General features: G+C 39.8%; 1 protein-coding gene across 1 annotated transcript in view; it reads left to right on the forward strand.

The window, feature by feature from the left end:
- Nucleotides 1–315: 315 nt before the first annotated feature.
- sdk2a (sidekick cell adhesion molecule 2a) overlaps nt 316–24,818 on the forward strand; it is a 63,040-nt gene continuing 38,537 nt past the window's right edge. The window contains exons 1-14 of the mRNA XM_079618050.1: nt 316–470; nt 4,962–5,068; nt 5,679–5,826; nt 6,939–7,072; nt 9,492–9,603; nt 9,829–10,019; nt 12,724–12,807; nt 12,894–13,088; nt 15,582–15,698; nt 15,916–16,083; nt 16,976–17,078; nt 17,563–17,739; nt 18,832–18,968; nt 19,060–19,207. Coding sequence (XP_079474176.1) covers nt 334–470; nt 4,962–5,068; nt 5,679–5,826; nt 6,939–7,072; nt 9,492–9,603; nt 9,829–10,019; nt 12,724–12,807; nt 12,894–13,088; nt 15,582–15,698; nt 15,916–16,083; nt 16,976–17,078; nt 17,563–17,739; nt 18,832–18,968; nt 19,060–19,207 — 1,958 coding nt within the window. The 5' untranslated portion in view covers nt 316–333. The remainder of the gene's footprint in view (nt 471–4,961; nt 5,069–5,678; nt 5,827–6,938; nt 7,073–9,491; nt 9,604–9,828; nt 10,020–12,723; nt 12,808–12,893; nt 13,089–15,581; nt 15,699–15,915; nt 16,084–16,975; nt 17,079–17,562; nt 17,740–18,831; nt 18,969–19,059; nt 19,208–24,818) is intronic.

The raw sequence follows: 24,818 nt of genomic DNA on the forward strand, positions 1-24,818 counted from the left end.
ATTCTAATGCTCAGTTGAATCTGACTGCTACATGATAGCTCTACATATTGTTTTCTCCCTTGGATTAATCTGCTCGTATTATTCAGGTTTGTAAGTTGCTTTGGATAAAAGCGTCTGCTAAAACAAATACATGCAAATGTAAATGTAAACTCAGCCCTAAGCCTGACTCTAAATCTTACCCTTATATCGGATTGGCTGAAAGAAATGTTATCTCAGGAATAACAAGTATGTTGATCCAGGAACATGTCCTACTTGGGTGAAACATGCTAAGCCTCTTTCTTTCTGGCTCGCTCTCTCTCTCTCCCTCCAGATGATGTACCACCCTACTTCAAGATGGAGCCTGTGGCAACCCAGATCCACCTGGAAGGGAACCGTGTGGTTCTCACCTGCATGGCTGAGGGCAGCTGGCCCCTGGAGTTCAAATGGCTTTACAATGGTACAGAGTTGACGCGTTTCTCCCTGGAGTACAGGTGACACTTCCCAACTTCCCACTGCTGTATGAGTGTTTCTGCAAGTTTTGGCCCTGTAGACATTTAGAAAATGCACTTTTCACACTATCACTAGCCTAACAGTGAAAGTGCATTCCAAGCACGGTCACATCTCAAAAAAATTATTTTATTTAGTAACGTGGTAAAAATAGTAATGGTGAAGGAAATTACATTTAATTGTTTTGACATTTACACAAAAGAGTTTGTCCGATTTATATAAAAAAAATGACATTAGGAATAAATCAAACAGCTCTTTTGTGTTGCTAGCATTTTATGTTTCCTAAATACACAAATGTTTTTCACAGTTTGACAATTACAGCTAAAGTATTCTGTTCCATATTTCCTTTATTATTTCTTTATTTTCATCTAAAAATCCAATGCAGCTGTTAAACAATTATTATATTTTTTTCTGTGAATTTTCTCATTTTAAGATATGGGTCTGGGAGAAAAGCAATACAATCTATTCTATTCAGAAAAGGCACTTGAAAAGTAGAAAAAGAAAAAAATCAAGGCTTGGTAAAAAGCTTCCAATAACATTTTAATGTGACCTTCATATAACAAAGGAACACTTTTTAAATCTTTTAGTTTTGAATAAAAACTAACCAAGATCACGAAAGTTCCTGAGTTAAAGAAACACGCATTTATCCTTCAGACAATTTAATAACCATCACAAATACAACATTAACCACAGTTTAAATTGCAACAAATTTCATTCCGTTTTTCTGGTGTTTATTTAAATGATGTCTTCTTTCTTTTTTGGCGAGTCACAAGCGTTTGTGGATAGTCCTCTTGAGTTGTAGTAGTGCCTCATTCCCTTTGCTGCCATGAAATCACACTCATATTGCCTCTCAGCTCACATTAAATGAAAATGAGATGTATTTCCTGAGAGATTCCTGTCGTCCATGTTTTGTATTATGTATTCTGTATAAATGTTGTATCCCTGGTGAAGGCAGTGTGGATTTATCAATCAAAAGCAAGTAGTCGAGTAGCTTGAGAATTTTTTCAATAGCTTCGAGATCTATATGTAATATTTATATTTAAAAAACAAGTTTTTTTTTCTCTCTCTCTCTCTCTCTGGTCACACTGAGCTGCATTATTTGCTCGCATTCTATTTACCTGCTGACCACAGGATTCTTTCATATTTTACTTTGCATTTTAAGACTTCCTAACAGCTAAAGTCTAACTTACCCGCAGTGCTTACTCTGAGTAATGGTCGAGTCAGACATTTTCTGGCCTCTCGCAGAGGTTCCTGCTCTCTACGGGTTTTCTGCCTGTCAGTCAAGACAATAGGAGCGGTTTTCCGACGCAGTCCGCAGAGCATCTCCAAAAGATCCCTGGTGACTGAAACTTCCCAGCAGTCTCTTACCTCTCAGACACTGAAAAGTGTGTGTGTTTGTGTGTTTGCATGGTTTGTTTTTTCAGGGAGTGAGGACCTGCTCTCTTCTTTGTATTCCTCACATTTACCGATCAAAGAAAAAGCTTGAATTCACTTCAGCAGGTTAGATTAAACCTGTGACTGGTAATGCAGGTAAACTAAAGTATTGTAAAAAGAGCTGGCGGTGTAAAAATGAGGCAGCATTGACTGGTTGAATTAAAGCACTACTGCCCACATGTTCGGCTCTCTCTTTATCACTAATAGGTCTTGTCACATGCTCGTGACTGAGGCCATGTGCGTAGGAGTAAAAACATACTTCATGTTTTCATGATGACGGCCCAGTTTAAAAAATAAATATAATTTGTATTCATAGTAGCCCTATTTGGGAAGTAAAAAAAAAAATGCCCCAAGTGGTCAGAGTTTGCGTTGCATGTGCCAAGGAACTCTGGCCCTTGTGGTAATAAACCAGTGTAAGCCCATAAATTGCGATTAAACAAAAGTAACAACTATGTTTTTCTTCCTTTTTGTGACACACATCTGGGTGAAACAGACTGATTATCAAAAACAATAAAATGTAGGTCGGCAACTTATATTTAGCAGTTTTTGATTAGATGGAGGCAGATCTGTATGCGAGCTTGAAATCAATTGGGGGCGGCGTTTCAATGGACTTAAAATTATGACTGATTAACATTACAAGGTCAGGTTTTCTGTTAAAGTGAAAATCATTTAGAAAATCAATAAGGTGAATTTTTATTTCATGCGAACTTTAAGGGCCTTAGTGGTTAGTTCAGTGGCGGAGTTGTTTTCTGAATCTGCAAAATAGCACCAGGGAACGTTTGCGCCGGAACACGCCTCCTCTTTCCCCCCCGAGCGCAAGTTCATTCCCTAATTTACCGACATGCGTCTGTGGAGGGAAAAGTCCGTTGTGCGTCGGGTACAAAATAGGAATGATACATGCGTTGGTGTACAAAGTCAATTGCGCTGGGTGCAAGATAGGGCCCTTAAAGTATAACTTTGCAGATTTTCAACTCACTTTGTATTGTTACAATGTTGGTAGTATGTAAATGAACAATGTCTACACAATCTCCGTGTTACCTGGACAGAGAAATTCATGTTTATATGTCAGCACAAGTTGGACTTTTGACAGCTCCAGGGCTCTTCGTGAAAACCACATATTATACTTCGCATTTTTGTATCCCCACCCCATAGTTATACTCTTTAAAGGGTAACTAAACCCCTGGTTAGAGCCTGACTCCACCCACTGGCAATATTTGAAAAATGCTGGAAAAGTGGGCAGAGCCCAGTGGAGGGGGGCCGTGCACCTGAGACCCATCTCTCTGTAGGCAAGCGCGTGGTTAGCTGGTACCCTCTTACATCACAGGGTACCACAACGGCCAATAGGAAAATTCAACTGCAGTAGCCACCGTTCAACCTGAAGAGGGCAGCACTCAGATGTTTTTACACCATATATTGTAGAATTAAAACACTTTATACCCAAATGTCAAAAAAATTACTTGAATCATTGAACAGCATTAATAAAGCCCCAGTCTTTCAGATCATTAACTAAAAAAAGTTGGTTTAGGGTTTAGTTACCCTTTAAACAGCATTATGGTAAAAATGGAACACTATGGTAGCAGCTTTCTTACCTGTACTCAACAGCGTCACAAACACTGAGGTTTTTCAGATTTTCTTTGTAAGTTTCTCTCCATCTTTGCAATTCTTCGGCCTTTAGCCGCTGCCTACAGCACGCTGGATCCTTCACTGGAAACTAAAAGTAACTAATTCCCGCTAAACGTTTACTCTTTGAATTCTTGCACCAGGGAACAATGCAGATCGTCACCACTTTGACTAAAAGTTTGCAAAGAAGTATTTCCTACTAAAGCGAGGCAGTATTTGAATGGTCAAGCGTATCGATTGCAGACTGGTGGGAGTGGCCTTGGATGGCAACAATCCAAGTGCATTATGGGTGTTGAAGTTGTCCTACCTATTTGGCAAAAGGGAAGACAACCGCCTTTTTTCTTTGTTTTCTCTTAAAAAAATCACCTTTATACTGCATAGGTAGCCAAGTTTTAATAAAAGAGGCCATTTTGCTAGTGGTGAAGTACTCCTTTAGAATGAGGCATTTATATAGTGCTTTCATATGTAAACCCAAAATGCTTTACAATCATATCAGGGAATCTCTCCTCAACCACCACCAGTGCGCAGCATCCACTTGGATGATATGACGGCAGCCCCAGTACAACGGCGCCAGTGCGCTCACCACACACCAGTTATAGGTGGTGGAGGAGAGAGTGATAGAGCCAATTTAATGGATGGGGATTATTAGGAGGCCATGATTGGTAAGGACCAATGGGTGGAATGTGGCCAGGACGCCGGGGTTACACCCCTACTCTTTACGAGAAATGTCATGGGATTTTTAATGACCACGGAGAGACAGGACCTCGGTTTTACGTCTCATCCGAAGGACGGTGCTCTTTGGCAGTATAGTGTCCACATCAGTCTACTGGGGCGTTAGGACCCCCACAGACCACAGGGTGAGCGCCCCCTGCTGGCCTCACTAACACCTCTTCCAGCAGCAACCTGGTTTTCTCAGGAGGTCTCCCTCTGATGCTGTGAAGTGGACCCTAGTCAATTCGTACTGTATTCTGTAAGGGGTCAACTAGTGGTCAGCTTCCACTGTATGCACCAAACCCTCCGGTGTTTCTTTGATGGTTGCGGGTCATCCAGCCTGATCCTTTGTAGGCCACTGTAAGTACAAGGCCCAAGGGCACTGGCCCAGTCCATAATCCAACCTACATCCGCATAAAAAATTAATATTTATCTCCTTTGTTCTATCTGACGTGTGTATTGCCTCGGCCGGTGTTTTGCTGATCACAGTATCAGGGCCGCCTGAGGACTCCTGTCTATTGTCTTGAGGGTTGCGGCCTGATCTGCACTTGAGCAGAAGCTAGAACTGTGTTTAATTATGGCTCGATACATTTTTTTAAATCAAAGGCCAATTGTTATAGCCACTGCTTTGGGCTTCCGGCAAGCTCTTATTCTTTGAGTATGACTTCAAGCAAAGAATGGTTGTTAAAATTAAGATTTTCTTTCACCAGGTATGTAATTTCATCACTTGACCGCTCCCATGCAGGCTTCTACAGATGCATTGTCAGGAACAGGGTGGGGGCTCTGATGCAGAGGAGTTCACAACTCCAGGTCGCCTGTAAGTTTCACAACACATCCTAACACAATACTTAATGATGCAGGCACATCAGCAAAATGTAGCTTGAAGAGCAAAAAGGTTATTGTTTGTTGCATGGTACACCGTTCACAAACCAAGCAGCTTTCTGTTGACCAACTTGGTCAACCCATGTGACCAACTTGAACTCGTTGCAAAATCTGCACAGGGAAATCCTTCGCTCTCACGTAAAATTCCTGATCATGTGGATCCCAAAAATTCGCCGTTCAACAGTAAATGTGACCGCACCTACAAAAAAGTGCTGATAATTTGAGGCACCTTTAGTGCAAACAGTGTGGAATGATTAACGTACCATAATGTAATGCTTTGGGTTTTAGATTCCAACAAAAATTTGATTGGCACTTTTGTTGCTTCCTGCAGCATTTAGCTTTCATTTAGAACAGACAAATTAGCATATAGAAAAGCTGATGCTAGAAACTTGTCACAAGTTTAAGTGTTACCAAGTGGAATCAAAATCACTATCACAAGATTGGAGCTTTGTGTTTTCTGTCAAATGACTCACAGTGTACCTGTTCTTGTTTTGTCCTCTCACTTTCCTTTTTCTTCTTTTGCTCCCTCTCTCTTTGTTTCTCAGACATGGAAGGCTTTGTGGAGGGTGAACGGTCTCAGGTGGTGTCCCAAGGGGATGCGGCATTGATCTTCCCGCCACAAATCCACAGCTTCCCGCGGCCCGGGATCACATGGTTTAGAGACGGACGCAAGATCCCCCCCAGCAGCCGCATGTAATCTTCTCTTCATTTGCTCAGAGTCGACTTAATGGCCCTCGTTCTCACAGAAGGGCTTTTATACCTTACAGAAAGAGAGTGCAGAAGAGTGCTACTGTATAATTACTCAAAAACTCCAGGAGTATTTATTGCAGGAACTCTCATTGGAAAAATCTGCTATAATAAGAAGAACCCATGTTGACTTTAGACTAAACGTGATTGAAGGCTAGAGAGGAAGCCGGCAACACGGGAGCGAATTAGACAAAGTGGACAAAAGGCCTTTATTGATGACCTTGGATGATTGACAGAATTTCCGCCCTGTGTGTGTGTGTATGTGTGCACAGTCCGTGTTAGAAAGGTCTCAGTAATCACCTGAGATCAATTTACCTCATCCGCCAGCAGGAGGCTCGACAAAAACAGCCGGCGTGTTTGATGATCTATAATTCATGCTGATTGTCCGGCATGTCACATTTGACGTGAGGGCTTTAGACACTTAGGATTGTGTTCCCCCACCCCACCGCACTGACTGGAGAACATTCAGACATGGTTTTTCAGCTGGAGTATATGAGGAATCCCAAATGAGACGCTGAGCGTTGAGGCAGGGGTTATATAAACATCTGAGGCTCCAGCGGCGCTGCTCAGACCTTCATTCTCTCTTGCTCTCTCTCTGCGTCTCTCGCGCGGCAGTAATGGTCCTATATGATGGTGAGAGGGCCTGACAGCATACGATTTGTTTGCCGCTTGTTTGTTGCTCCTTCGATGCATTGATATTCCGCGGCGCGTTTGATTTGGACTCTGTGAGAGCCCTCACTCTAATTGTGCCGGAGTCGGTTTAATCTGGGCTGATCAGGCCTGTGCTGACAGATACACAGGCTCTAATCTCGCTGCACTCCAAGTGTCGACTCTCATTTAACCACACACACTCACGCATGACCTGCATTTTAGCTCCTGCAATCCTAAAACACTTATCCACTCGAGTCGTCAATGCAAATAACATTACCATCGCAGCCTATTGGACGTAAACTGTTTTGCTCAGCGCTCCTGTGTGTTTGAGTCGTTTACTCACATGTTTGCCGTTTGCAGTTGTGCTTTATGGTTTTGTGACTACTTTTCTCTCTCGAACGTCTCAGAGCCCTTACTCTGGACAACACCCTTGTCATCCTCTCCGCCGTGGCCCCAGATGCGGGCCGGTACTACGCCCAGGCCGTCAACGACAAGAACGGAGAGAACAAGACCAGCCAGCCCGTCCTCCTGAATGTAGAAAGTGAGTTTTGAATAAAGAATCTACGCACGTTTTGTGATGTCCAGTCCAGGAGTCTTAAAAAAAAAAAAAGTCTGCGATCACCCAATAGGGCAGGGATTTCCAATTTTGTTGTCACCCGAACGGCTTACAGTACCTAAAATATTTATTTTGGTTAAAGCTCACACGACGTACAGGTAAACAAATAACAAATGTGAATATTTGGTATTTATCATTTATTTAAGATGCATTGACTTCGAAAAAGGTTGACCTCTGGTTTAAAAATTGCTTCATTTTCTGCTCTTATTCCTCTTTTATTGATACAAATAGTTAGAGAGGAGGAAATGATAAAGAATTTGAAAAGATGCGAGCTGGACTCAAATTTGCTACATAAGCACCACTTCACAATGTGTTGGAGCGTTTACACTAACTGCTAGACAATCTTAATTGTTTGCAAATGCGCATTTTTCACACTGTCCAACAGCTGAATTGACGTGTTCAAACATCTCCATCGCCCCCTAGTGACTGTGCATGACACCTAATGTAGTGCACATATTGGTCCAGACTCCAGTTTTTCATGGATCAATATTCCCCAACTCGCTGCACTGTAGATAGCGAGTATGTGGCGTGTGGTGAAGCTTCATGGAGCTTTGTATGATAGTTGTGGTCCTGCAGTGCCACAATGGCAGGGTGATTAATCGCCCTCATAAAAACAGCCCCTCTCTTTAATAGACCCCACAAAAACAGATTTATGAAACAGACAGGCAGACCATAAAGACCCTCTGTGAGACCATGGCCTACTGTAACTCTCATCCAGGGGTCTACGTATGGAAAGGGAAGCAAATAAAGGGTAATCAGATCAAGACGGAAGAGAAGAGAGATCACTGATTGAGGGCAGAGAATCAATGGACAGCTAAAGGTTTCCAGAAGCTGACAAATGATTGCGTGACATTTAATCATGTCGACGGCGTCTCTCAATCAAGACCCATTCTGCAGCGCGGCACATTAGTGAAGGTATTACAGTGCACTTACAACTGGAGAGGGTGCAGACGATTACATATATAATAGTAAGCACATAATGGAGAGGGCTGTGCGGAGACGAACAAGTGCTCTGAGCTTCATGTTTAGCTTTATGTCTGCTTTCTTTCTTCACCTCCATCTCGACTCTTGCTTTCTTTCCCTCCTTCTTCTCAGAAGAACATTTTATAGCTCACAGATTGCTTGTACGAGTGGTTTCCCTGGGCACCTTAATGGCTCCAGTGGGGTCAAGCAGAGGCCATCCACTGGAAGATCACACTCTTTTATATACGACATACTGTAAACGTGTAGAGATGTAAAATTCATGCTAATTGTATAGCTCACGTAATTTGGACTTGGATGAGAAATGTTCATGAGTTCATATTGAAATCTCTTGCTTGGTTAAATTTTTTTTGATATTGTTCTGAATGTCTAGAGGGAGATTATTGAGAAGTTTTTACTCAGAAGAAAAAAATAATTAGCGAGAGAATAAAGCAAAATGTCTCCCTTTGATCTCCATTTAAATTCACTGTTGAAATGCTTTTGGTAATCCATTTTACTTCTATAATTTCACATTTTGAGGGCAGAAACAGGATATTTAAACAGAAAGGAAGGAAGGTTGGGGCTTGATTTTATACATTGGCAATTGATTATGAAAAGATTTTCTTTTAAATAACATTCACCGATGACTCATCATAATAAAGATGGTGAACAGGCTCATTTCATGTTGACTTTAATGGAGCAATTTCATTGACACTATCATTCAAAAGTTTAGGGTCAGATATTTTACATTTCTGCAAGAGGTCAGTATCCTCACCAAGGGTTGCATTTGCTTGAATACTGTGTATCAGTGGATGCTACAGAGCATATTTGGTGTTGTATTTGATCAGAAATACAGTAAAACAGTAATATTGTGAAATATTATTACTATTTTAAATATTTGATTATACTTTAAAATGTAATGTATTCCTGTGGTGGCAAAACTGAATATTCCTGTCTACGGTGTCACATGGTCCTTCATAAATCATAATATGCTGATTTGATGCTCAAGAATTTGTGCTGCCTAATATTTTTGTATGGAGACTGTGATTATTTGTTTGAAAAGATCAGCGTTTATTGGAAATATTTGAATCTTTTGCAACATTATAAGTGTTTTACTGTCACTTTTGATACGTTAAATGCATCCTCGCTGAATAAAAGTATTATTTTCTTTAAATAAATCTTACTGACCCCAAACAGCAGTGTATCTAAACATTGTTTTCTATTAGTTTCTATTAAATATTCAGTATTTAAGCAGTCTAGAAGGCTGGTTTACATTCTGAGTCACATCTCGCACCATTTCAGACAGCAAGCCAAACCAATTTAGGATAAACTCTTGAGATCTCATTTGTGATTTTCGTGCCTATATGCTTCTGCTTCACTTTAGACATCGGCGGCCCAGCAGACCCCATCGCTCCCTCTATTATAATCCCGCCGAAGAACACCAGTGTGATGGTGGGCACGTTTGAAGTCACACTGGAGTGTGTGGCCAATGCAAGGTGTGTGTGTGTGTGTGTGTGTGTGTGTGTGTGTGTGTGTGTGTGTGTGTGTGTGTGTGTGTGTGTGTGTGTGTGTGTGTGTGGTGTGTGTGTGTGCACAAGCACTCAAAATGACCTCTATCAAACTATTAAAACTCAATTCTGTTTATTTGTTTCCTTCGGGCCGCTCCTATCTCTCATTCCCCGCTTGTGTTTATCCGTATTTCTCTCTCGCTTTACCTCCAGGCCTCTCATTAAGCTCAGCATTACATGGCGGAAAAATGGAGTGCTGGTAAACCGAGGCCTCCGGGACTTTGGCCGCCGTCTGACCATCAGTGGACCGTTGGTCAGTGACAGCGGCTACTATGAATGTGAAGCCTCCCTCCGAAGCAGTAGCGCCCCCTCTGTCAGCGCCGGAGCATATCTGCACGTGATGGGTAATTACGCCTTCCCGTCAAACGTTACGTCGGAGTTGTTTAAATGTGCCTTGTGCAGAAAGTATTCATCCCCTCTGCATAATTTTCTTCTTTTCAATCTTCAAAAATGTCAACACAGAGACACGCAAAAACAATCTTTCATTTCTCCAAGATAAAAGACTCATTTATGAAAGTATTCATCTCTTATGGTAAATACTAGCCCTCTTGCAGCAATTACTGCCTTGAGAATGTCTCTTCGAGACTTGCACATTTACTTTGTTTCATTTCTGCTCATTTACCATGCAAATATGCTCCAACTCTTCCGAATTAAACGGGGAGCCTGTGGATTGCAATTTTCAAAGCATACACCAGATTTCAATTGGATTCAAAGTCAAAGTTCTCGTTGGGTCATTGCAAAATATTTGCCTTTTTTAAGTCCTTCCCTGCTGTGTGCTTTGGGTCGTTGTCCTGAAAATACATCTTTGAACGAAATCTAGATCCTAGAACTAAAAGAAGTTCTGCTTTTACTGAATTACATGATAGTAATCACCATGGTGTTGGACCAAAGAGAGCGCTTTCCTTTCAAGCCTCACATAGCTCAACTTCAGGCACAAGACGTTCCTCTAAAAGGTTTTTAAGGTTTTCTCACCTAGATGTGAGCAAACTCTGGGTGAATCTTGGCATTGGCATTTCTCCAGGAAGGTAATTCTGGGAAGTGTTATTATTTGCAGTATGTCGGAACAATTTTTTGGCAATTTAGATCTACAAATTGCTGCTTTTTTCTGGTTACTACACTACAGTTGTTCTCTGACAGATATTCAGGTCCAGTTGCCGAGTTTGTTGAGATAGCTTAATCCTAGTATTGTCTGTGTTGTGCTGTTTATTGCCTTTTGTTATGATGGGCTTCGTGGTGCTCCAAGGAAGATTCTAAGCTTGTCAGTCTTTTTTTTATAAACTTGTCCAGGGGGTTTCCACACAGTAACTTCAAGTTTTACAAATGGCTATTGGATCTTTAAAGTCATTGCTGTTTGTTGCACTTTTCCACAGAAGTATAAACAAGTAATGTGTGTAATGCGTATAAACAAAACAATGTGTGTTCTGTGGTGTTTTTGTTTAATGTCCAAGCGGACCCGGGTTTAGTAAACAATTGTCTAATCAATCAATCAATCAATCAATCAATCAATCAATCAATCAATCAATCAATCAATCAATCAATCAATCAATCAATCAATCAATCAATCAATCAATCAATCAATCAATCAATCAATCAATCAATCAATCAATCAATCAATCAGTCAATCAATCAATCAATCAATCAATCAACCAATCAACCAATCAATGAATACCAACCAACCAACCAATCAATCAATCAACATTGTTTATAGAACGCTGTAGCAATGACGTAAATTTGTCGGCTAACACCAGTGTTGCCAAGTCAAGCGGTTTTCCCAAATAATTGGGCTAATTTTAAGTTGTTGCCGTGGGTTGAACCCCATGTCTGAAAAACATTTCAGAAAAAAACATTCCATGAACAACGTATTAATAACTATGAGTCATTTTTTTTATACCTCCCAGAGGACTACTGAGATCTACCATAAAAATGTTCATAATTAACATTAATAATGTATAATTAATTATATGTAAAGATCATGGTAACCCACTAGTAATGACTCAAGTATTACCAAATACTTCAGAAGGAATGACTAATTATTTAGCAATTTTAGAGGGTTTTTGTAAGGTTTTGAATAGTAATTGGTAAATGGTAACCACTTGAGTCATTGCTAGTGATCTTCACTTTAGAATACTGATCCAAATCATTTCTATTCAAAAACCTCAAAAGCTTACGATGACGGTCATTCTATCTAGTTATCATGCTTTTCATAGAATACAGAATACTGATCCAAATAATTAGTAATTCCTTCTGAAGGTTTTGGTGTGCCTTGAGTCATTACTAGTGGGTTAACATGATCTTCACTTTAGAATTAATTATACTTTATTCATTATTCATGTTAATTATGAACCTGTATAGTAGCTCCTACTCTGGGAGGTATGAAAAAACTGTATATTGATGAACTAATAATGAACTACCTCATTTAACTGAGCGCTATTACTTACTAATTTATTAATCAGAGTTTCTTGTTGGTAAAAGGCAGTTACTATAATGTTAGTAATGCGTTGCTCATTTGTTCCTGTTTAGTTATTCATTAAAGGGATAGTTCACTTTAAAATTAAAATTCTGTCATCATTTACTCACCCTCAAGTTGTTTCAAACCTGTATTAATTTATTTCTTCTGCTGAACACAAAGAAAGATATTTTGAAGAATGTCAGTAACCAAACAGTAGTCTGTACCCATTGACTTCCATAGTATTTTTTTTTTCCTACTATGGAAGTCAATGGGTACAGACTACTGTTTGGTTACTGACATTCTTCAAAATATCTTTCTTTGTGTTCAGCAGAAGAAATAAATTAATACAGGTTTGAAACAACTTGAGGGTGAGTAAATGATGACAGATTTTTAATTTGAAAGTGAACTATCCCTTTAACTACAGAACAGTATTCTAAAGTCTTACCTAAACCCTGAATCATGTATAGGTTGTTAAAAAGGTAGTGGATGTTATAGACAATGACTTCTACAGCAATGGTAAAAAAACAGAACAACAACAACTGTATGATTTTCATTCTGGTCAAGTACTCTCACGACTGACTCAACTGAACTCTGTGCAGAACATCCTCAGTTTGTGAAGGAGCCCGACAGACACATTACTGCTGAGATGGAGAAGGTGGTAGACATCCCATGCCAAGCTCGCGGTGAGTTTGTGTGTCTGTCCATGTGTGTGTGTGTGCGTAAGCGTGTGGACGTGTTAGATAACACTCCTCTTCCAATGCCCCTGCAGGTGTTCCTCAGCCAGATATAGTGTGGTATAAGGATGCTGTACCCATAAGCCCCGTGAAGACACCTCGTTACCGAGTCCTGGTGGGCGGCAGTCTGCAGATAAACGGACTGCTCCCGGACGACACCGGAATGTTCCAGTGTTTCGCTCGCAACTTAGCGGGAGAGATCCAGACGAACACGTACCTTGCTGTCACCAGTACGTCAAAGCACCATCTGGGCCTGTCAATAACTCTTGTCTCCATTTATTACACTTCTCCCCTACATTCATCTTCTTCCTTATCTGCTGTCAGATGTGTCATTTTATAAAGTCTGTGACTTGTCAGCGGCTTTTACTTGCAGAAAGAAGGGAAGATTAAAAAGAGCGATTATTCCAAGTTAAAGAGGGAAGGATCGTAAGAATAATGGATTTTTCGTCTGCACTGGACAGGTCTTTATTGTGTCCACCATTTATTTAATGCTTAATAGACAGCTTGAAAAAGTTAGTGAAGTTGGGGAGCAATGGCTCTTATATTTTTTGTATTTATATAGTTCGGGGTGTGCGTGTGTGTGTGTGTGTGTGTGTGTGTGTGTGTGTGTTTGTGTGTGTGTGTGTGTTTCTGCAAGGTTTAAGGTTAGGAATGGGGGGATATAATGTACAGTTCTGCTCATAATTTTGCACAATATGCAAGAAGATAATCATATTAAAAATCCCACTGGGGTGAAAATCACATTTTTGTTTATGTCTATGTGGTGTTTTTAATATGCTTCAAGACAAACCATGTGCAAATTCATTAAGTCAACACCATTGCTGAGTATTTTCTCTTTAAAACTGCAGCCTCAAAAACGCAGTTTGAAATCATTGGTGTCACAAACTACCTTGTAGCCAATCAGGGCAACGTGTGGGTGGGCTTTAGCATATCATTAACTATTGCTATGCAAGAAGCCAAGTTGTCCCGGTATATTTTTCTGTTGATATTGTGTACATTTAAAAATCGTAAAAATTGTGTACGCAATAGCGGGTGAATTATGTATATAATGTATATAACGATGCTATATGATGAACTATATGTATTCCACTGAGTTATTCAAAGCGTTTCTAAGGATGCAGATTTTTCGAAGGCAGCCGTCTGACTCAGAGATGGCGAAAAAAGTTTGTGTAACATTAGCAACACATTATTCGCTGTTTGATAACGTAGTCAAGAGAAATGCTAATCAAATGACTGTTATGTGTCCGACGTTGTAGAGAGCGATAGCCTACATAAAACGCATTACCATTCTGATTCGTCTACTGTATAATTCACTCTTCCACTTCTTCTGAATCAGTTTCTGGTTCAAACATATTTGGCTGAATTAAACCAGTATTTCCACTCGCCATTTTGTAGCGTTTACAACGTGTGGATCAGGTAGTCTGAGCTGGTGTGAGTGAGTGGAGGCGGGGCTAATTAGCATATACTTATACTAAATAAAGCGAAATACAATCAAGCTATTTTAAGGCATGAAGATTTTTCTTCTTCAACATTTAAATGTGTTATTTTGGTGATCAAAGATGAGTTTGAAAGATTTTCATTTCTAATTCATTCATATTGACTACAGCCTACAGGGGGATTTAAAAAAAAATGAGAGCAGTTCAAAAATAAATTATAAACCATAAATATTTCGTGTTATTTTTATTTTTATTTATATATTTATATGTCCTGAATAAGCTGTTTCACATAATTGATGTTATAGTCCACAAGACAAAATAGTAACTGAATTTAATGAACCTGTTCAAAAGTTCACGTTGAATCTTAATATTGTATACTGTTACCTCAAAGAGCATGCACAGAGAAGTCCAAATTAAACATGATTTAATGACTCGTAAATGTAAGTACACATTGATCATTGATGGCCTAAGGCACGAAACGAGCGGTTTGTGTGAGAAAACGAACAGTATTTATATCGTTTTTACCTCTTGTAACACAGCCAGGTCCAAAGTGATCTGAGGGCGCGGGCGCTTCCTTCTGTGTGACGTGTGCGCAGACTGGTGCATAGATGTATACACTAGATGTCGCCTTGGCTACAGCAGTTCATTGGAACGAATGTCTTTAATGCGACTCTAATGTATATATATATCTATGCATATATACACTAGATTAAATCATGATATGATTAAATCATGTTTAATGTGGACTTCTCTGTGCATGCTCTTTGAGGTGGACCCCATAGACCTCCATGATATGACTGTCAGACAACAACGGTTTGACCTAAAAATATCAAAATTGAAAATACTGTGGAAACAAAGACACCTACATCTTGGATGCCCTTGAGGTAAGCTAAAACATATCAAAAATTAATTTCAAAGTGAACTATCCCTTTAAACAGAGATATGTCCAGTATGAAAGTAAAACTGGAATGGAGCATGCATGGATGGATTGGATTGAATCGGTAGAAGAAAATGTTTCCAGATCATTCTGTACCCATTTCATTTTGTCTATAAGGACAATAAATCCAGAAGTCGCCTGCAATTAGGATCCAGCCAACAGCAAAGAAAATTGCTTTTATAAACGTACTAAATGTTTTCAAGAATATCTCAAAATAGAAGGATCTGTTTGGTTTAGAGGTAGAAGTTGAGTTGGAAAGCCCAGTGTGTGTGTGTGTGTGTGTGTGTGTGTGTGTGTGTTTTGGGTGAATATGTGCATATTTGTCTCACCAGCCTCTCTCTCTGCTGCAGGTATCGCCCCAAACATCACGGCCGGCCCCTCTGACAGCGCCGTGATTGATGGCATGTCTATCATTTTACACTGTGAGACCTCAGGGGCCCCGCGGCCCGCAATCACATGGCAGAAAGGTCAGTCCCCAATCAGTCATCTCTCCCAGAGAAAGATACCCATCAGTGTCTCGGACTTACGGACATCGATGTATCTGCAAGCTTAGGGATGTTGGCTAAATCAAGTGTCCAATCAACGTTGTCCTGATGAGCTGGGGACCGACTTGTCTGTTTGATCTTCATTTTCATTTCTCTCTCTCTCTCCCTTGTGTTTCGCCATCCCTCCGTCTTTGCACAGCTGAGCGGGTTCTGGCAAGCGGCTCTGTGCAGTTGCCGCGTTTCACTTTGCTGGAGTCTGGCAGTCTTCTGATCAGCCCCTCTCACCTGTCTGACGCCGGATCCTACACCTGCATGGCCAGTAACTCCCGTGGGATTGACGAAGCCTCGTCCGATCTGGTGGTGTGGGGTGAGTGTGGCTTGTTGTCTCGCGCAGAGTGACTAGAAAGGACTAAAATGTAATGCTTTAACCATCAAGTACATTACAAAGTTATAACATATTTTCCTTACATCTTGAATACTTCAACTTGACTAACCTTGATTTGTCATAACATTCGTCATATTATCGGATATTTTAAGACCTTGACACACAGTCATGAGGGTCTACAGTTTTATGTTTTTGTGTGTGTTGCATTTTGTTTGGTTGTGTTGTTTGTTTTGTTTTGTGGTGTTTTTTTATGTTTTGTTGTTTTTGTGGTGTTTTGTTGTTTTTGTGGTGTTTTTTTTTTTTTTTTGTGTGTTTTTTTTGTTTTTTTTTTGTCATTTGTTGTGTTGTCTTCTGTTTTGTGCTGTTTTTTGTTTTGTGTTTTTTTGTTTTTTGTTTTTGTTTTGTTATATTTTGTGTTGTTTTTTTTGTTTTGTGTTGTTTTGTTTCTACGTACTGATTTCGCCACATCATTTTTATGATCGCACCACATGACTTGAGTTTTTTTGTCATCTTTTGTTTTTTGTGTGTGTTGTGTTTTGTTTTTGTTGTTTTATTTTGTGTGTTGTGTTTTGTTTGATTTCACCACATAATTTTGATGATCGCACCAAATGACTTTGTTGAGTGAGTTGACTTTTTAAAAATATTCATAAGCAATATAGGCTTGTAGATGTTTTGAACATTTTTGTTTTAAGAAAGATAGTGTGATATGGATTACTTTCTCATCCAATTTTTTGAGGAGGCACTGCCTCCCTTGCTTCCTCGAAGGAAACGCCCCAAATATACTTCTTTTTCACAAGGGATGGTTGTTACAGAAATTGGAGGTGGAAATCAATTTGATCGATCACGGTACAACACTGTGATTTTGTGTGTGCAGCTCGAACGCGAATCACTAATCCACCTCAGGACCAGAGCGTGATCAAGGGCACCAAAGCAGCCATGACCTGCGGGGTGACCCATGACCCCAGCGTTACAATCAGGTACAATCCGACCATCCTCTCCATGTCTTTGTCATCTCTCTCTCTCTCTCTCTCTCTCTCTCTCTCTCTCTCTCTCTCTCTCTCTCTCTCTCTCTAGATTTATCTAACACTCAATCTTTGATCAACACTAGCTTTTTCCTTCACTTCCTGTCCTGTGTGTTTATTACATTCAGTCTCATAAGACTTGATTTAACTGTCACCTGCTGGGCTGTTGTTATTCATTTGATCAGGGAAAATGGATGAATATGTAAACAAAGCAATAACTTAGATGGAGACTTTAATTAAACGAAAGACAGTTGAGATTAAATGGGGAAACGATGTGGCTGCAATTAAGAAGTGTTGATGTGTATGTGTGAGAGCATATGTGTGCAGGCCAATGTGGTGTGTGTGTGTGTGTGTGTGTGTGTGTGTGTGTGTGTTTATTAAGTCTTTTCCATGTATTGTTGCTGTGAACAAGAAGTAAATAGAGCTCCGTTGCTTACAGGCACATCTGGGAGAAAAGTGGAACGGCTATTGATGTGAAGTCGAGTCCCCGCTTGCGTCTCGACTCCAACGGCTCCCTGCATATATCTCAGACCTGGTCGGGGGACATTGGGACGTACACCTGTAAGGTCACCTCTGTGGGAGGCAACGATTCTCGCAGCGCTCACCTGAGAGTCAGGTACACGTCAAAGACCCTGTTACCCAGTTACCCACTCTCTGTGTCCTTCGCCTTATAGATTCACATTCAGCTACCGGTTTTCACTGCCTCTTGGACATCGTTTTGGATTGTATCTGTGAGCTTTGTTTTTCTATTGGGATTTAAAGAACTGAGGAAATAGGTTGTTGGGAATGCACAATGAATAGTAAGCAAAACATCCAAACATTCTTTCCTTTACTCTTTCCCTCTTTTTTATCAATGTTTCATTGTTTCAAGTACAGGAGTGCATTGTGTTTTATCTGCTTGATAAATAATGGCGCATTGGCAAAGCAGTTGAGGCAACATTTATGTAAACAAGAGAGACGATGTTTATTATAAAAACTCTGTTTATCTCTCACTCAACATCAGTTTGGTTTGCTTTATCGACATGACAAACAATTGTGCATTTGTGTTGCCAAATCGTTTGCAGATTAGCAAAATAGCAGAAAAAATAACTTACATGAAGTGAAACTGTGCTAAAACGGTTTATCATGTATGCTACCAATAAAAGTTTGGAGTCAGTATATTTTTTAAAGAAATGAATACATGTATTCAGCAAGGACGCATTAACTTGATCGAAGGTGACTGAAAAGAGATTTATAATGTAACAAAAGATTTCTATTTCGAATAAATTCTGTTCTTTTGAACTTATTTCTTTTGAACTTATTTCTTTTGAAAACATTTAAACGCTGATAAAAATGAGAAACGTTTCTTGAGCAACAAATCATCGTATTAGAATGATTTCTGAAGGACACTGACGACTTGCGTAATGATGCTGAGAATACAGCTTTGATCACAGGAATACATCACAATTGAAAACATATTCAAATAGAAAATGTTATTTTAAATTGTAATAATATTTCACAATATTACAGTTTACTGTATTAAATAAAGGCAGCCTTGGTGAGCACAAGAGACTTCTTTCTAAAACATCTTACCGACCCCACAATTTTGAATGGTAGTGTATATTTTGAACAGAAAGGAAATGCAGTGTAAATTGTTATGTAAAATGTGTGAATGATTAATGATCACTTTTTGTTACTTTGGTCTCGCTCTCTCTCTCTCTCTCTGCAGGCAGTTGCCTCACGCTCCAGAGAACCTCATCGCCACCCTCAGCAGCTCTGAGAGAAGAACCATCAACCTGACCTGGGCCCAGGCCTTTGACGGGAACAGCCCGCTCATCCGTTACACCCTGGAGGTGTCAGAGAACAGTGAGTTTTCTGGCCTGCTGTATTGTTGTCATCTCTCTTCACTCATCATTCAAGCTCCAGAGTCCACTCTCAATGTCTCTGTTGGTGACAGACGCACCATGGACCGTCCTCTTGGCCAACATCGATCCAGAAGCCGCCAGCGTGATCGTGGGAGGGCTCATCCCGGCACGCTCTTACCAGTTCCGCCTGTGTGCCGTCAACGATGTGGGGAAGGGCCAGTTCAGCAGGGAGACGGCACGGTGAGTGTGGCAGCCAAAAAGACTTTAGCTCACCTTTTCTGTTATCACAGTTAAGCCTGAAGCTTAGGACATCACACTGTGAGATGTAATGTTAACAAAATGATAGGTTTTTAAACATATTCAAGGAACAAAGTGTTAACACAGACAGATTTTTCAGTGGTTCCCAAACTGGTGTACGCGTGAGTCTAGCCGTTCATTTAATAACATAGGACTATGGCCACGTTTGAAAGCCATGCCAATGTTTCAGACTTTGGAGACGATGAAGACGAGGAATTTGTTTTATTCAACGAACCGTACATGTATGAGCCGGAATACACAGACGAAGAACTAATCGAGATGGATGCTAAAAGGGCAGAAAGAGAAATAATGTCCGTAGAGACAGCAGCCGCTCGAGATGCCGTAGAGAATTCCTTAGTTTACAATCGAATGTTTTTCAATATCGTTGTTCAAGGCTACTACTAGCTAGCTAGGCGTCCCGACTGTAGTGCGCTTCTATTCTGTGTTTACTTTTCGGCGCAGTACTAATAACCGGAGCAAAGTAAAATTCCGCCGCTGCTGATAAACCAGTTCCTGTAAATGTTATTTCCTGCAATTTCCTGTAAATGCGATCATTGAGATGCAAGAGTACTTTGATTTCTAACATTATTCTCTCAATAAACATTTACATCGATAGTCTGCCGTTATAATTTGTTTGCATTTGGTTTACTGAGGAGTGGGTGTTTTAAACTGTTAAAACGGTTTTTAATGGCAGGCTAGCAGATACCGTTGACTTGTGCTAGCCTAGGACTGTAAGGACTGGATGAATTTTTTAAAAACTGTCTCCACTGATGAATAGCAACCAATTTGAAAATGAGGTCCGATGTCCAAAATCCTGAACAACCCCTTTAAGCATAGAAGAATAGCCAAAAAGCCTGGCAAAAGCTGGAATGCTTTCTTCTCGCAGACCCTTGTGAGGAGCGAGTGCATTATTCAGCTGAATCGCAGCCTGCAGTGCTGTGAGAAATGTGCACTGAGAGACTTTAACAGCTTTTGTACTAGGGCTGGGCGATATGGCCAAAAAAAAATATCACGATATTTTTTTTTATATCAGTCGATATCGATAATTATCGATAAATGTCAAATCTTTATTTATTTCAAGTTTAAAGGCAGATTTGTACTCCTAAGTGAAAGCTGTAGAAACCAGAGCGTTGTGTTTTTAAACTACTCTTTATTGTCAGAACATATCATGACAAACACTTGCCAAACAGGGGAACATTCACAAATCCGAGGTAGAACATTCAAACATTTGTCATTTTTCCTTAACAAAATAAATATCTTTATTTCAGTAGTATTAGCTTGAGTTAGGATGCAGATTTAACTATATACAATTTATGTTCATTAACAAAAACAGTAACATCTGTTAAAAAAAAGTAACAACAACATTATTTTTATTTGGTAAAATGTAAAATTCTTTAGTTTTATTAAAATTAACCATTGGTCATCCAGCATCATGCATTTAGATCATGATAACCACAGATAAAATGTAACTTTATGGTTTCTATGGTATTTATGAAAACCAGTAGCCTAAATACATGATTAAAAACTAATTATATTCCATTAGTCCTTTAATACATTGTCTACATTAATAATATTATACAATTCAATATATATATATATATCCCACATTTCATGGTGCAGTTAATATTACTAGGCTAACGTTACAGTAACGTTAAATCCGTGGTAAATGATGGGAATGTGTCGACGGAGAAGCCTTCTGACTGTATTGTTGCGCACAGTGCTTCTCCTGTTCGTCAGCGCTGTTTCATCTGCCTTTAAACTGGTTTAAATCACTGAGACATTTGTGTTCTTCGCTGAATTCAAGCGCTCTCACTGGATCTAGTGACCGAGACCGATCAGAGTAAACGCGTCTGGTCCATAGACAGGTCTGGTCTGCTCGAGTGAGCTCGCGCTGCCGTTTGGACTTTGAGCCGAGCGGATAAACTGTCCGTGTGGCGCGCGCGGTTCAAATGAGATTCGTTCCGCTTTTGGCGCAAAAACATTATCGAACATTTATCGAACACTTGATATCGTTTTATCGAGAAAAATTATATCGCGATAATTATCGTTATCGTTTTATCGCCCAGCCCTATTTTGTACAACCGCTCTCAACTCTGTCTACTACAGCATTACAAAGAGCGGCAAGCACCTTCAAACGTGCTCCGGTCCCATAGGAACGCCTGTGACGTCTGAGACGCGCACACACACACACGCGCGCACGTAACATCCTGACTCAAAGATGCCCCAAAAACCAAGACAATGACATACACACCGTTTCTGCATGAATGCAATGGTTTAGCATTAATATTCGTATCTGGTTGTGTCTTAAAGGTCCCATGACATGGGGTTATTATATTATTTTATAATGTTTCCTGGGTTGCCCTTATAATGTTAGTATGTTTTTTAGATCAAAAATAGTCATAATTTAGAAATATAAGGCATTTTTCCTAGCCTGATTTTAGTCTCTGATTTGAACGCTCTGTTTGAAGGGGTGTGTCTGTGTGAGACTTCGGTGTAACCGGCCACTGCTGTGATTGGCTGACATGCTTGCATATGAAATAGCTACTTATTACATGTGAAACTCTCTCGAATACTTTTATTACAGCTATTACACGTTTTTACTATTACAGCTATCGAGATTAACAAATCGTCAGAAGTTTTTAAAGTATTTAGATCTATTCCCATCACATAAAATGTTGCCGTGATGAGCATTGCGCAAGCCGATGACAGTCTGTTGTTGATCGCGAGAATGAAGATCTTGTCATTGCAACGCAGTTTCTGCACTCTCTGCTTACACCAATGCAAACACGATGATGTAAATACAGTAAGAGCTTCATGTGCAGTGTATCGTGCGTCATTGATTTCATAACGAGTTTGGCAAGGGTCCAGATAAACTTGATCGCGCTGTGTGGAAAGATTGTTCTTTGATCGCTTTCTGTATATAATTTATTCACAATTTAAATAAGATTATTTTCATCCTACTAAAAGAAACGATGTGAAGTTGATATTTTAGTCTCTGGCTTGACTTACTAAGGCATAAACAGTAGTATTGAACGATTTTGAGAGAAAGATTACCTGTCTGAACTTGAACAATTACACATCAGAAAATGTAGCTTGGTAACGTTAGCTCGATCGATTTATTTTCAGACGTTCGTCGAGGCCAGCTTTGTATTTTAATCCACTGGTTCTTCTGGGGCTTGGATGAAGGAAATAAAAAAAGGCTTCGGTGTTCATTTGTACATCCAATTATTGAGCAATTGTTATGCTTCGCTCGCTCAAAAGCCATGATATCTCTCGTGGACTAAAATCGCGCGCACGGCGCACGCGTTCCTACTCCCTAGCTCATTTTCTCATGGACTGGAAATATTCTCTGGGCGGGAAAAGCAGAGAAAGGGGAGGTAACATTTCCTCCTTATGACGTCATAAGGAGGAGATTCAAGATCAGCCCAATTGAGCTTCCACTTTTTCAAAGGCAGAGAAAGATAGCAAAAGCTCGATTTACACCGATTGAAATTTCTAGAAACTTGGGGACCATATACAGGCTAGGGGAACTCATATTAATGTTAAAAAACCTCAGAAAGTGAAAAATTCATGTCATGGGACATTTAAGGGATCCTGCTGTGAAAGAAGCAGTCGTTCACAGATATGTGATTCTCGTAATCTGATAGAACAGTTACATTTGGAGTTTCTTCGGATCAGCTGGAGAGTGAAGTGTGTATGCTGCATTACAGCTGGAGGGAGACTGATTGAAAATGGAAAAAGTCAAGCTCAAATCAATGTTTGAGGATGAGATCTGAAGGCATGTGGGAAGTAAACATTCTTTCCCCGTCTGCAACTTCCTGCGCATGCACAGCTGTGGCAAATCAATAATCTGCTGCCCAGGATACCGAAGTCCTCGACGGACTTACAAAATACAAACTGGGAAAATATTAGAAAAAAGAAAAAAAAATTGTAGCTGATGCAATACCACGTCAAGAGCTAACATTCCTGGGGGCGAAAATGCATAACACACTATTATGAGAATGCCATATTGTTCTCGAACACAGTGGTCATCAAAGTGGTTAACTTCGTGGAGGTTTCATCATTTGACACCTAATTTAAAATTTAGCATATGAAAAACAAATGGTCAAGGTTTAGCTGCTTAGCATTGCTGGTAGATGCTGTAACTCTGCAGGCAATTCCTTTAAAATTAGCATTTTACTGGATTAAATATCTCTGTCTGCTAACTTTGATGGGACTGTGTGTGTTCTTGTGGCCAATCAGCATCATCATCGTATTGTTTTCCTGCTACCATTCAAAAGCTCACCAAGGCTGCATTTAATGATAAAAAATACAGTAAAAACAGTAATATTGTGAAATAGTATTACACATTTTCTATTTGAATATGGTTTAAAATGTAATTTATTCTTGTGATGGTAAAGCTGAATTTTCAGCATCAATACTCCAGTCTTCAGTGTCACATGATCCTTCAGAAATCATTCTAATATGATGATTTGATGCTCAAGAAACATTTCTTATCATTATCAATGTTGAAAATGATCAATATCAATGTTTCAATTGTGCTGCTTAATATTTTTGGTCGAAACTGTGATACATATTTTCCCCAGGATTCTTTGATGAATAAAAAGTTCAAAAGAACAATTATTTATTTGAAATATTATCTTTTGAACATTATAAATGTCTTAATGTCACTTTTAAACAATTCAATTCTGAATAAAAGTATTCATTTAAAAAAAAAAAAAAAACGTACTGACCTCAAACATTTCAATGGTACTGTACATATTTGTACATTTACATAATTTTGATTCATCCTCCTAGCTTAGATATTTGTTCAGATTCATTCACTCATTCGTTCAAATGACACATTTACTCCAGTAGTTGGTGATAAATAAGCATGTTATTGGTGAGGTATTGAATTGATTTGAACTGAGCTCCCTTGAACATAGAGATTTAAAAATCATGTTTTATCTGAGCAAGCAGCTGCCAGTGAGATGAATGGGAATGCTAACAGGTATTATAAAACTCCCTGATTCTGACAAACGCACCACAAACTCACGCACTGATGCACAAAAAAAAAAAATTACCATCCGTTCATTCCCACAGACTCTGAGCTCATCTCACACCAGATCTATTCTCTCTGCTAACAACTTCCACTCATTTTGCAACTTGCAGATCAGAAGACATTCTTCTGTCAGCGCGTTCAGACGGGGGAACCCGCAGAGGTGGGGGTGACATAACAGCACTGCGCCGCTCAAGGATCCGCGCCTATTTCTTTGATCCTAAAACACTGCGCTTTATCTCAGCCACAGAACTGCAGCTCTCACGCAGGAGATATCAAGATGTCAAGCTAAATAGATTTAAGAGGAGTCTTGCTGGATTTTTTTGTACTCTGTGTTATTAGCCAATTTTGGCTGTGGCGTCTTTGATCATCTCACGTCGAGTGAAAGCATGTATCTTGAGGGCCGCTTCTCGAAATCCAGCCAGCGCTCAGACGGCTTCTGAGATCGAGAATCAAAGTCCTTAATCGGTATTCACCGGCAACTGCACTGTTAGCCCTTACTGTAGAAAAAGACCA

This window comes from Phoxinus phoxinus, assembly GCF_949152265.1.
Source record: "Phoxinus phoxinus genome assembly, chromosome: 1".
Lineage (NCBI taxonomy): Eukaryota > Metazoa > Chordata > Actinopteri > Cypriniformes > Leuciscidae > Phoxinus > Phoxinus phoxinus.